The sequence below is a fragment of the Ursus arctos genome, unplaced genomic scaffold (assembly GCF_023065955.2).
Source record: "Ursus arctos isolate Adak ecotype North America unplaced genomic scaffold, UrsArc2.0 scaffold_9, whole genome shotgun sequence".
Classification (NCBI taxonomy): domain Eukaryota; kingdom Metazoa; phylum Chordata; class Mammalia; order Carnivora; family Ursidae; genus Ursus; species Ursus arctos.
The window spans coordinates 52,443,872-52,458,334 of record NW_026623111.1 but is presented as its reverse complement, the minus strand read 5'-3'; the positions used below and the strand labels follow the sequence as shown (position 1 = coordinate 52,458,334).

The window sequence follows — 14,463 nt, the reverse complement described above, 5'->3', positions numbered from 1 at the left end:
AAATATATAAGCTTAGATGCAGTTTGGCCCATTGGACTTTTGCCCACAGCATGGATAATGAATGAGGCATTCACGCAATTTGTTGCAATATTATGAAAGAAGTATCATGGGCAGCTTAAAAAACAAGGCCAAAACAAAAACAAAACATGCCGCATATGATCTCTTTACTAATGAAAATAAACATATAATTTCAATTCTTGATAGGAAAGGAAGAAAGGTTAAAGAGTCAGGTGAAGGTATGGTAATAAAGCCATCCTACTGTATAAATCCAGTGGATCCCATTCACAATCCAGCATATGTAAACAGTGCCCCTGGAGTTGTGCAATGCTGTGGTCCTGGGCATATTCATCCAATATCAGAACACAATGACTAACATCAAGCTTTTTGGTTTGTATCTGCCTGTAATGCTATAACGTAAAGGATGCTGTGACCAAATCCAAGCATCTCTGGCATGAATGAATAATAAGGGGAGTAGCAGTATGCATTCTAATTATTTGACATCCCTGCCTTAGTTGATGTATACCTATCTGTGTGATGTGATCAGACAGGCCCTCCCAACTAAAATACCACCCCTAGCACAAATGTTTCAATGCCCACATTACCCAGTCCTTCAAATAATAAGCAAAAGTCCTTTGAAGGGGAGATATTTCTCAAATACCACCACCACAAGAAAATTATTATTTCTTATTTTGTGTAGAATCAGTAAATCCCAGGAGCATGAGCATCTGGTCAGATACATTTTATTAAGAAATGAGAGGAGTAAGAAGAATCCATGGGAAGAGTATTTACCAAAATGAATTTCAGTCAGTCCAGTGAACATTCCCCTTAGCACTTTCCTGTGAAAATCTCCGTACTAGCCACCAGCTCTCAAAATCCGTAGGACTGGATGAACCATTTGCATTTTCTCCCCTTCTGTCCCCTTCCCACCTACTGCTCAAAACCCTACAATCTCACTTCTGACACCACCACAAAATGCTAATTACCCTTGCCAAATTCAACAATGACATCCAAGTCACAAGCTCCAAACAAACTCTATCAGTCTTCTGTTTGGATCTCTCAGTGGTATTTGGCACTGTTGTATTTTCAATCCTCCTTGAAATAGTACCATCCTGTAGTTTCTATGATCTACACACCCTTATTTTCCTCATACCTCTCTATTAACTCCTCAATTTTCTTCACTAGCTCTTATTCCTTCTCTGTACGTCCTTCAAATGTTGTTGGATGTCAGTCCATGCTATAAGCCTCTCTTCTTCTCGGTTTACATTCTCTCCTTTAAGTGGCTTCATTGCCCCCTATGTGCTCACTATTCTCAAAGCTGTATCTCTGGGCCAGTCCTCTCTCCTCATCTCTAGTCATGAATGTACACAGCCATCTACTTGATGTCATCATACAGGTATCTCACAGACAACTCAACTTGATTGTGTCCAGACATGAACCTATCTCTCCCCCACCAAATATTAACTCTTCTACTGTTGCCTACCTCTATCAATGGCATCATTTTCAACCTAGTTGCTCAAGAAAGAAATATGCAAGTCATCTTTAATTTCTCCTCTCCTTCAGCCACACATCCCACCATCTAAAATTTCAATTCTATTTCTTAAATATCTCTAAATTTCAAAGCTTTTCTTCAAATAGTGCCCTCAACCATTTCTTGCCTGGACTATGAACAGTCTCCCAAATGATTCTCCTTTCTTCCAGTCTTGCTCCACTCATTCTACACAACAGCCAGAAAGACCTTTTGAAACAAAATTCTAAACATATTATTCCCTAGTTAAAATCCTTCTATTGGCCATTCATTACCCTTGCAATATGCCAAATATTATATGTAAATATAATATATGCATATGAAAGGTACATATATTCTTATGTATAATGTGTGTATATATGTATATACATACACACATATATGTGTGCGTATATATATAGAGAGAGAGAGAAAGAGAGAGAGATTTTTATACACATATATGTAACAAAGTTTATCCAACCTTTCTTTACCTGACTTCTTCTTACCTTCTCCATCTCTGGGCTTATCTTTCACTACCCTCCACCTAGACTACTCTCAGTCCCACTAGACTTCTCTCAGTTCTTCACTATCCCGAACCTCAAGAAGGGTTTTCAATATTTTATTTTCAATATTGATGTATACTTATAGGTTAGACATTTCTCTTAAAACAGAAAGACAGCTAGTTATATTTTCTAATGCATTCTGATCATCTTTGCTTTATTTAAGTGAATATCCTTCAAATTTAGATAAGAAGAGTTGGCTTAATCCACTACATTTCTTCCAAATAATATAGGGAACTTGGAACTCTTGTTCATGTTATTATGAATGATGTTTTAGTTTCACCCTATTTTTAATGACTCCAAATTAGTCATTGTAATGATAGATTACCAGTTTCCCATTTTCTTTGTTCCTTATTTCCTACTGTACCTTAACCCTCCTGGATTCAATATCTTTCTTACTGAAATATTTCCTTTATAAATTTTCACAAGAGTCCATGAGCCATAAAGTATCCTTTTTGTTTTGCTTTGATCTAAAAAATGTCTTTTTTTCTTCATTCTTGAATAATACTTTAGTGTGGATTTGAAATTCTAAATTAATAGCTATTTTCTCTCAGCAATTTGAAGATACAATTATAGACTGCCTTCTTTGTTGCTATTAAGACATTGTCCTTCAGTCAAATGTTCTTTGGTAGCTAATCTCTTCTCTATTTCTTGAAAATCTTCCATTTGTCTTTGGAGTTCAGAGGTTTTTTTATGATGTATTGCGTGAGGGGGTTCTTTTAGTTAGTATGCCTCAGACTCTTATGATCTAAGGCTTCGTGTCTTCATCAGTTCTGGATAATTCTCATTATTTCTTGTAATATTGCTGCTCCTTTATTTTTTGGTGCTCTTCTTTCATTTTACAATAGGTAAACATTGAACTTTCTCTAGTCTCTTAGCCTCTATTGATCTGCTTCATCTTTTTATCTGTGTTACATTTTGTGTGATTTATTTTTAACTTCAGTTTGTCTGATATTTTGTGTAACGCATCCACTGAGTTTTCAATGTTGATTGATAATGATGACTGTTTTCCTGTCTACGAGCTCTGTTTGTTTTTTTTTTTGTGAACCTATCTGGTCTGTTTTGATAATATCCTATACTTTTCTCATATTTATGATTCCCCTTTTATGTCATTAGTCATTTCAAATATAGTTACTTATCTGTTAATTTTATTATGTGACATTTTTGAGGTTGCTGTCCTTGTCCTGCTGATTCTAGCTCATGATAAATTGTTTGCCATTGGGATTGTATGCTTACCTTTAATCCCACTTCATAAGTGGGATACTATGCAGCCTGGATTTAACATCCCATTTTACAGAGCATTTGCTTCTATCAGATGCTCTAGGAGGATCAGCAACACATGGACTTTTTTGGGGGGGAGGGGGGAATTTCTTAAAGTTTCTGGAACCATGCAGGTGGTGGTAATGCAAATCCAAAACTTTCATGCAGCTAGGCTCATGATCATGAATTTTCAGGACATTCTTCTTTTTGCTGTCTAGACCTAGAACCCTGAGACACATAAACATCTTCATTTTTTTAATAACATTATGAGCACATTTTTTTTTTCTTTCCAATCCATGCTTTCACTGAGGGTTTAGTTCTTTGAGAATCCTGGTCTTATTTAGAAACCTCATGTTCATCTCCCTAATTAGCACTAGCCCAAAGCCTTCTCTCCAGTATCCATGCAAACGGTACAACTCAAGCCTGTTGGGTATTCTAGTGCTTACTACATAATATTCATGTTCTTTATTTTTGGTCTTCCAAGATTTCCCTTACTTTAATGGGAGTGTAGCTTTGCATTTCAAATGAAATGTATTATATTTTATCGAGCATTTCTGGTTATTTTATATGGAGAAGTGGGTTTTTTAATTATTTAGGCTTTCATGTTGCCAGAAATGGAAGCTACAATTATTTCTTCAGTGTCTGCTCCTCTATCTAAACTGCAAAATACATGACAATGGCAAGAGTGAATCTTGGTCACCTTTAATTTCTGAAACTAATAACAGTGCCTAGCACAAGAAGGTGACTATTTAACATTTGCTAAGTAAATATTAAATTAATTATCTGGAATGAATATTATGGCAGCACTGACAATTGAGAGGAGAGGAAGAGGCCTAGAATGAATATGAGAGACAAATTTGTCTATTGCACATTTTCAGAAAAGAAGATGCCAATGTTAGGTGGGGGAAATGATTTACATGGTAATTTACATGTAAAGAAGTGGAAATTATATCGATTTTTGATAATTGTAGCCTTTAGTCAAATTATTAAGGATCATTGTGGAGAATATATGTGGCTAACTGATATAGAGATAAAATTCTAACATAAGACTTTGTAGCCACATTAATGCATTTAGGTACTAGAAAATTAACCAGAGCCTTTAAATCACATAAATTTGGAACCTCTTCTCTTTATAGGTTTGTTTAATGAGGTAAGGTTTTTTTCATTTGTTGTTTTTTTTTTTTTTGAAGATTTTTGTGAAGTCTAATAATAACTAATACTTACAGTGCACTTGCTATATGCTATATACTCTTCCAAAAGTTTTGCTTGTATTTATTCACATAATCTTCATAACAACCCATTTTAATGTAAGGAGACTTTGATACAGAAAGATTAAGAAACAAATAACTTACCAAAGTCAAACAGTAAATGGCAGAGCTGATGTTCAAACCCTGGCAGTCTGAACTTCAAAGCCAGCTATACTGAATAGTGGATACAGTGTACCATGCTTTGAGATCAAATATTTGTGAAATAGCATTGTGATATATCATTAAATATGCAAACACTGTTATGTGAATCTGTTCTAACGTTAAATTCCCCCAAGTGAATTTTTTGATGTTTAATCAATGAGTATATAAACAGAATAGCATAAAATTATAATTATTTATTTTTAATATATTTATGGATTTCAGGCAAGAGGATAATGGTGTGATAGCAGATGTTGTCATGAAATTTAAATTCACTAGAAATAACAATGGAGCATCAATGAAAAGCAGAATTGAGTCTGTTTTACACCAAATGCTGAGTAACTCTGGAAACTTGGAAATAAACCCTTCAACTGAGATAACATGCAAGTACCTTTTTTTTTTACCATTTTATCCCAATATATCAACTTAACCAATTATAATTCATGTTTTAATTTAATGAGATTAACTTTCCTTAGAATTAAACTTTATGAAAACAATATACTATAAAGGTAAACATAATGCATAGTTTTCCAATGTAAAACATTCTAACGTTTAAAGAATCATTTAGCATTCATATAGTAAACTTTATTAGCTAAAAATTCTTTTATTAATTTTCCCTCTCAACACTCCTTATGAGAGATATTGTTGTCGGGTGTTCAATCTGTAGGTGTGTTATAGAAATGGTAAATAGCTGTTCAAGGTCAGAGAACAATTTAATTAACACTCTGTGTCATCCAGAACACAGCGTGTAATTGGAAGGTATCTGATAAATGCTTGTCGAATAAAGGAGGAAATTAGAAGATTTTCTACATCTACAGTAAGCAACATCCCTAACTCCTCTCCAAAAATATCTGTACCTCTACCCGTCTTGAATCTATTTCCATTTTTTTTCCATCCCCATAGCTACCACTCTGATCCAAGTCAACACCATTTCTGACTCAAACTACTGCACTAGCCTCCATACTATTCTTTGTAATACTTTCTTGGCACCTTCCAAACTACTGTCCACATAGATCAAGGAAGTATTTTAAACACAATTTCAATATTACTTAAAAGCTTCCCATGACTTCCCACAAATAAACAAAACAAGCAAACAAAAAAATAACTGTAATTAGAATACCATATTTCCTGGCTTACCCAGGACAGTCCCAGTTCATGCCAATTGTCCAAGAACCATTATCAATATTGATCCCTAATTGTCCTGGTTTGGACAATAAATGGTATGTCCATCTCATTTAAAGCACTGCATGATCTGGTTCATACTTACCCCTTCAGCTACTTATTATACCACTTTTCCTCATTCACCATAATCCGGTCACACTTTCATTTTCTCCACCTGCCAAACTCCTCTCCTTCCTGTCTCAGGGCCTTTGCATACATTGTTCCAGTTTCTTATGACACTCACTAGATCATCCCCTTGCATCCATCAGGTCTCATCTGATTCACTGCTTTCTAATGTAAGCCTGTTCTAACTTCCATTACTCAATTATTTACCTGTGTCACGGACTTCTTCATTTTCTTTCATAACATTTATCACAATCGGAACTACAAAATAATTTGAGTGTTTTTTGTATTGTTTGTTTTCATCCTGTTCTGTAAGCTTCCTGAAGGCAAGAACCAGTCTGTCTTGCTCATCCCAATGTCTTTCTACTACCAGTATCTAGCATATAACAGACACTCTATTAATATCTCTTGTATGAGGGTTTCCCGGGTGGCTCAGATGTTGGGTGTCTGCCTTCGGCTCAGGTGATGATCCCAGGTCCTAAGATTGAGCCCTGCATTGGGCTCCCTGCTCAGTAGAGAGCCTGCTTCTCCCTCTCCCTCTGCTGCTCCCCCTGCTTTTGCTCTCTCTCTGTCTCTCTCTCTAAGAAATAAAATCTTTAAAAAAAAGATATTCCTTGTATGACTTAAAAAAAAACTTACTTAAAATGTGCATAGAATTTAAGGACCTCCCTCCAACTTTGTCATGCACTGCTACCTTAATAAACCATGATGCTTTCATAACAAGCTCAACATTAGAGGAATTTGGTTACCCCCACACTGGACTGTATTCAATCAGTATATACCTGTTATAGCTATACTAGTTGTTAAGGTACTGAAATGTTTTCCTATGTGTTGGTAAGCCACCACTCCACCACGCCCACAAAGGTGTCTCCCTCACCTCTTCAAATCCTCCCATCCGTATCCTGGACTCCCGGTTCATCCCCTGTAATGGAAGAGTTAACCCTTAGCACAGCAAGGACTTGCAGGCCACTGCTCTAGCCCCATGGTTTGTTGTGCCCTTCTTGACTGATCCCCTCCATTACAGTTTGCTTAATCCTCACAACAACCATATCTTATACTTTTATTGTTCCCACTCAGAAAAGACAGAGAATTACCCAGGGTCCTACAATCAACATGTAGGGGAGTTGGGATTTGAACTCAAGTCTCTCTTGTTCAAAAAATGAAAAGGACTGGCCAGTTCTTATTTCCTGCCTCCAAAAAGATGTTTGGGCTCCTGTGACACTTACAAAGCAGATATGATTCTCAAATCCTGTGAAACTTCTGGCAGCAAGGAAGTTTGGATAAACTGATTTTAGAAAGTATGAAAACTTTTCTGAGATGTATTATAGGAAATAAGATGATTTCTCATTTAAAGTTTTCAAGCAAGGAAAGATATGATCTGACATACATTTTTAGAAAAAAAATAACGGGCTGGTAAAGTAGAGACAGACATCTTGAAAAGTGCACAGGGGGAGGCAGGGAATCCAGACTGAAGGTTATTATAGTAGTATAGATGTAAGATGATGAAAGCATGAACTAAAGTAGCAGCCAAAGGGATGGGGAGAATGGGCCGACTGCAAAGGATTGTTAGAGGCTAGAAAGTACAAAATCTGAAAACCAATAACATGTGAAAATGACAGAAAGGGAGGAATTAGAGACAGTTTCAGATTCCTAGCCACTGGTAGAAGTGGGGTCATTTCCTAAAGGAGGCAATAGAACATAAGTAGCAAATTTGGAGTAAATTTGGTCACACTGAGTTTGAGATGGTTGTAGGATGTGCAGAAAAAATGGTTCTGTAAGCAGACCTTAAACTACAACAGACATTCACTATCTGCTATCAAGATATTTTCTGTCTGGGACCTCCCACCATCTCCCTTCATGCGCGCTTGCACTGCTAGCTCTACTGACGGGATTACTCCACAAACATCATACATCTCCATGCACTTGTACCCACTACACTTTCACCTGGAATACCTTTGTACTGCTTGTCTGCCTGGAAAGTTCCTTTTAGGTCTTCAAAATACAGCTCAAATGTTTTCCTCAGTATGATAACCCGGTGAATCTCTCAGGTAGCATGATCGCCCTCACCTTTCTCCTCTCCACTTTGCACTTGAATTTATTTGAATGATTCCTTAGTTTCTAGCTGTAAATTATGTGAGGGCAGACCTCCTGTGTTTTGCTCACTGTTATACCTGCTGTACCAAGAATAGTATCAGTAGTGTAGTACAGATATATCTATATATACCTACATATATTATATTCAAGTAAATGAAAATTTAACTTCTCTTATACATTTATTACATCGTATCTCAACAACTTGCTTATGTTTCTGTTTTCCCAACTAAACCGAATGACTTGATAGCAGGAATATCTTTTAAACATCTTTTAAGTATCTTTTAGTGTTTGAGAAGAAATTAAACACAAACTTTAATATAAATAACTGAAGGGGGAATGAACCACGAGAGACTATGGACTCTGGGAAACAAACTGAGGGTTTTAGAGGGGAGGGGGGTGGGGGGATGGGTTAGCCCAGTGATGGGTATTAAGGAGGGCATGTATTGCATGGAGCACTGGATGTTATACGCAAACAATAAATCATGGAACATTGCATCAAAAACTAATGATGTATTGTATGGTGACTAACATAACATAATAAAAAAATTTTTTTTAAAGTAACAATAAATGTGGGGAAGATTGTAAACACAGAGATTTCTGGGGCTTATGATTCAAAGACTTTCAGCAGGTCTAAGATGAAGCCTAGAAATCTGTATCTTATCAGCTCTCTGAGTGATTCTGATGATGGTTGTTTGAGGATGACATTTAAGAAATTAAGGTGAAATAATATACAATCCTTATTGTATTGATCTTACACTCTTTCTTTTTAATACCAGCAATTACTGACCAGGATACAGTACACATTTTCACTGAAGGTAAGTTTCAAAATTATCTTATAAAAACGGTTTACCAAAATATAAATAGTAAACATTCAAGTATTTGTGCTCTTTGCCAAGGTAGTTTCTATTGAGGTGCTATCTTTATTCTTAGTTCACTCTTGTGGGCCGCTGTTGAGAAGACATTGCTGATTCCACTGACCCATAGAGTGATGTTTAGGTTTTTCCCTCCTTTTAGAAGAAGGAGGTGGAAGCAGGGGAATTCTGTGTCAAGTTTGACCTCAGGAAAATTTTCTTGGCAGCTTTGGGAAGCTTTTCCTACCCTGAGTCTGTGGTAGCATTTCTGTAGACTTGTAAATTATGTTTGGTGACACCATTTATATGGCTCCTCCTGACCACCAGAATAGCCTGCTTTGCTGTGGATTTAAGTTAATCAAAAAGTATAATTTAAAAAATTATAAAAGTGTTGTCAGTTTTATGTCTCTAATCTGAAGAAAAAGTCACTACTTTCCAATGTCATTCTGTATACTCTCAGGCTAGGACAGCAGAAATACAATCCCTAGAAAACAGCTGTTTCTTTCTCTGGTGATGAAATGTAGTTAGAAACTAGTTCAGTGTACCTCAATAGCTGGCCAATCTCAAATAAGTAAGTGATGTTACAAGGTAATGCTACGTTTATGGGTGTTTCTCAACTTCATTAGATATTTAATGCATGCTTCTTTTTAAAGAAAATGTGCTTAAGTAATTTACTAAGGAATTTGGTTGAAGGATGCAACAGAGGAACTTCTGTTCTGTGTATACTCTTAATGGTAATCTGGCCCTCCTTTATCTGGAAAGTCTGTTAGGAAAAAATGTCTTTGGATGGATGTCCTATTGAAGCAGTGTCACTACTTTAAAGCAATAGAAACTGTTGTTGGTGATTTACTTCTAATTTCTTAGTAATAGACTGAAAAAAAGGAAATAAATCATGGGAATGGGAATGGGAATTGAGAGGACTGGAATGATCATTTCAGCTTCAGCTATTGGAGTACTCATGGGCTTTCTCTCTTAAGATGTTTAAATCTCATCTAGATACTTAGAAACTCTCAGCCTCAAGAATATTCTGTGGACCTGAAGTAACTCTTTTCCAAGGGCACATTTGGTAATATAGAGTCAGTTATGGAGGTGGACTGGGACTTCCATGATGAGTTGAATCACCACTATGGAGATTTCTTGATAAGGGCAGTTTTCCTCCAACTTCAATGTACACATGAATCACTCATTAGAATATAGCTTCTAATAAGTTCTGAGGACCTAACATACAGCATGATGACTATGATTAATAATACAATATTGTATGCTTGAAAGTTGCTGAGAGGAGATCTTAAGCATTCTCACCACATTCACACAAGAGTTAATTATGTGCGGTGGTGGAGGTGTTGGTTGTCTTGATCTTGGTAATCAACAATGTATGTGTATATCAACTCATCACACTATACATTTTAAATATACAGAATTGTATTTGTCAATTATTCCACAATAAAGTTGGGGAAGAGGGGAATGCAGCTTCTGATTTGTTCCCTGATACAGGTCTTAGAGTCAATTTTTTTTTTGAGGTATAACTGACAAAATTGTAAGATATTTAAAGTACACAAATCATGATTTATTATATGTATACATTATGAAAAGATTCCATCTAGTTAACATATTTATCACCTCACATTTTTAGCCCCCCTTTTGTTTAGTAAGAACATTTAAGTTCTATATTCCTAGCAATTTTCAATTATACAATACAGTGTTATCAACTATAGTCACCATGTTACACCCTAGATCCTCAGACCTTATTAACCTTATAGCTGAAAGTTTTTACACTTTTACTGGATTCTCCCCATTTCTCCCACCCTCCAGCCCCTGGCAACTACTTTCTACTCTTTCTTTCTAGGAGTCTGACTTTTTTTTTTTTTAAGATTCCACAACATATAAGAGGTACCATGCAGTATTTGTCTGGCTTATTTTACTTAGCATTATACCCTCCAGTTCATCCATGTTGTTACAAACAACAGGATTTCCCTCTTTTTTAAGGCTGACTAATATCCGTGTGTGTGTGTGTGTGAGTGTGTGTGTGTGTGTGTAAATATACACATAAACATTCTCTTAACCCATTCATCCATTGACAGAACCTTAGGTTATTTTCACACAGTGGCAACATTTCTAACAAACTTCCAGGGTATGCCCATACTGCAGGTCCACAGACCACACTTTTGAATAGCAAAGCTGGAGAGAAGTTGGAAATTTCCTAGTGAACTTGCAGCCGAAGCTGTAACATCCAGCACTGATCATCTTAACTTCCATTCATGAGAAACTCCAGAGAACTCTGAAGGAGCTCCAGAATTTAAAGCCATGTTAAGTTCAGAAATATTCTCTAAAATGCAGTCTATAGTCAACAATAGTGACATAAGTACTCTAAAAAATAACATACTAATCATGCTTTTGGAAAGGCTAGCATGTTCTGGGGAAGAATACATAAAAGACAGAAAAGTTCTAAAAGGCGTAGAGACTCTGGCAGCATCGCCAAATGTAAATGAATCATGATCTTCCCAGCCCATTAATGCCCTTTTCTCAATAGGATGTGGGGCCCGTCCAGACCTAATAACTTTGTCTGAGGAGAGGATCCTAGGAGGCACGAAGGCTGAAGAAGGAGACTGGCCATGGCAAGTCAGTCTACAGATGAATAATGTTCACCATTGTGGAGGAGTCCTAATCAGTAGCATGTGGGTCCTGACAGCAGCTCACTGCTTCAGAAGGTGAGGCCGCAGCTTACCTACCCATCTGGGAACAACTAGGAGAGACATACACAAAAGAACTCCACCCATACCCCAAGGACTGAACATAATTGGATTATGCTAAAAATAATTGAATGCAAATAATAATAATAATAATGAGTCTTTTCTTCCTATTCATGATAGCAAATACATTTTTTTTCTCCTTCAGCTTGCTAATTTAATCCTATTTTTCTGTTTCAGGTAATAGTATGGCATCAGGGCAAAGAACAATGATTTATATGTCAGCATATTTAATTTAAATCCTCGCTATGAAAGCTTGGGAAATTTATTGAACCTTTATAAGCGTCTTTTTTTCCCCCCAAATTAGGAACATACTATTATCTACGTCTTAGTGTTTTTGATTGGATCAAATACACTAATGTAAACATATGTTAAGTGTTAGCAAAATGAATTGCTACAGGAAATTTTCACATTATATCATATAAGCTGATCAGCCCACTGATGGCTAATCCGAGACTGTCGTATGCCATTAACTAATTCTTTCAAAACAATTATTGAATATCTACTATGAGCCCAGTGTTATCGCAGAAGCTAATTAAACACTGCCTATACTTTAAAAGAGCTGACATTCTAATGTAGAGATAGACATGAACAAAAATAATGATCAATAACAGTGAGTAGCAGAAATAAAATGAATTTAAACAACTTATAGAAAATTCTTCATTGATGTGACTAAAGGCTATTGCTAACATGAGGGTAATAATCTGCCAGGGGAGAACGGGATGCATAAACTTACTCAGAATAGAAGGACTTTAGACTTAGATGACTAAAATCTGTTAGGTACAGACACACCTTATTATTGGAGCACCCTAGACCTCTACAGTTGCTGGGAACTAAACTCAAAATGTTCACTCAGAAAAGTGAAGTTGATCTCAATCAAATGTGCCTCTGACCATATCTATTCTCTTCTCAGACTCACTGAATATCCACAGCCTAAAATCCAACTTACCACATACCCAAAGCCCTCCTATCCGATCAGTCCAGACTTACTTCTCAAAGCATGAACCTTGAGCTCCAGCCAGATTGAGTTACTCTCTTCCCCTGGATTCCACCTACTTTTTCAGGTTTAAGAGCACTGCACACTCGTCTTCTTAAACTTTACTCCCTCTTAATAGTTTTGTAACAGGCACTGTATTATGCAGCAGTACCTTCAAATCTGCAAAGGACTTCTTAGAAATAGTGAAGATTTTTCAGAATTCCAACGGGAAGAAATGGAGGAAGGGATATTAACATTTTAGGAAGAAGAAGCAGATTGAGCAAATGCACTGAAACCTGAAAAAGTAGGCAGAATCCAGGGAAAGAGAATAATGCAGTCTGGCTGGAGCTCAAGGTTCAATCTTTATCGTCACCTGAAAGGCCAAAGAACAATGGCACTAATTGATTTTAATCACCTCTGAGTGTGGGAACCAGGAATGCAAATACTTGTATTAGGAGGCACTTAGCATAATCAAGGATGTAATATAAACTGTACTGGATTCTAAGCCCTCCACACACACCAAAAGCTAAGTAAAGGATATCACTATAATGAAAGCCAGTTATAAATACCACCAATGATTACCAAAGGAGTTCATGATTTTAAATGGTTGGAACATCTTTCCTGCTTTGTCAAAGATTAATTGACTGTATAATTGTCAGTTCATTTCCGGGTTTCCTGTTCTGTTCTATTGATCTCCATGCCTATTTTTGTGCCAGTACCATGTTGTTTTGATTATTACAGCTTTGTAATATAATTTGAAGTCCAGAATTGTGATGCCTCCCGCTTTTCTTTTTCAAGATTGCTTTGGCTATTGGGAGTCTTTTGTGATTCCATACAAATTTTAGGATTGCTTATTGTAGTTCTGTAAAAAATGCTGTTGATCTTTTGATAGGGATTGTGTTAATGTGTAGATTGCTTTGGGTATATAGACATTTTAATAATATTTGCCATTCCAATCCATAAGCATGGAATGTCTTTTCATTTCTTTGTGTCATCTTCAATTTCTTTCATCAGTGTTTTAATAGTTTTCAGAGTACAGCTCTTTCACCTTTTTGGTTAGGTTTATTTCTAGATATTGTCCTGGTTTTGGTGCAATTGTAGATGGGATTAATTCCCTAATTTCTTTTTCTGCTGCTTCATTACTGTTGTAGAGAAATACAGCAGATTTCCGTATGTTGATTTTTGTATCCTGCAACTTTACTGAATTTGTTTATCAGTTCTAGCAGTTTTTTTGGTGGAGTCTTTCAGGTTTTCTAGTTATAGTATCATATCATCTGCAAATAGTGAAAGTTGTACTTCTTCTTTGTTGATTCAGATGCCTTTTGTCTTTTTATAGTTATTTATATTTTTATATTATTTATAATATAAATATTATCATAAACCATTATTATACATTGTATTATATACTATATTATTTTTTATAATAATATATTATATATTATATATAAATTATTATATATGCTATAGCATAGTTATATATAAATATATATTTATATATGCTATATATTTTATATATGTGCTATATATTATATATATATGCTGTAATATAGTTATTTATAGTTTTATTCCCAGACACTCGCACTGTTTCTTATACAAAGTAGACACTTAGTAATGACTTGTTCAACTCTAATGAAAATAACAGTTACCTGCATTGAGTGCTTACTTTGTGCACCAAACACTGTGCTTGACACACTTGTCTCAATACTTACAAACTGTGTGAGAGCATATCATCAATCACATTTTATGCAAAAATAAACTAAGAATTAGAGATAGGAAATAAG

General features: G+C 35.8%; 1 protein-coding gene across 1 annotated transcript in view; it reads left to right on the top strand.

Annotated features, from left to right (window-relative positions):
* The window catches only part of LOC113262355 (transmembrane protease serine 11D), a gene marked incomplete at its 5' end in the record, with an annotated part of 30,728 nt that overhangs the window by 10,624 nt on the left and 5,641 nt on the right, over positions 1-14,463 (top strand). The window contains 3 exons of the mRNA XM_044387642.3: positions 4,956-5,113; positions 8,885-8,923; positions 11,490-11,667. Coding sequence (XP_044243577.2) covers positions 4,956-5,113; positions 8,885-8,923; positions 11,490-11,667 — 375 coding nt within the window. The remainder of the gene's footprint in view (positions 1-4,955; positions 5,114-8,884; positions 8,924-11,489; positions 11,668-14,463) is intronic.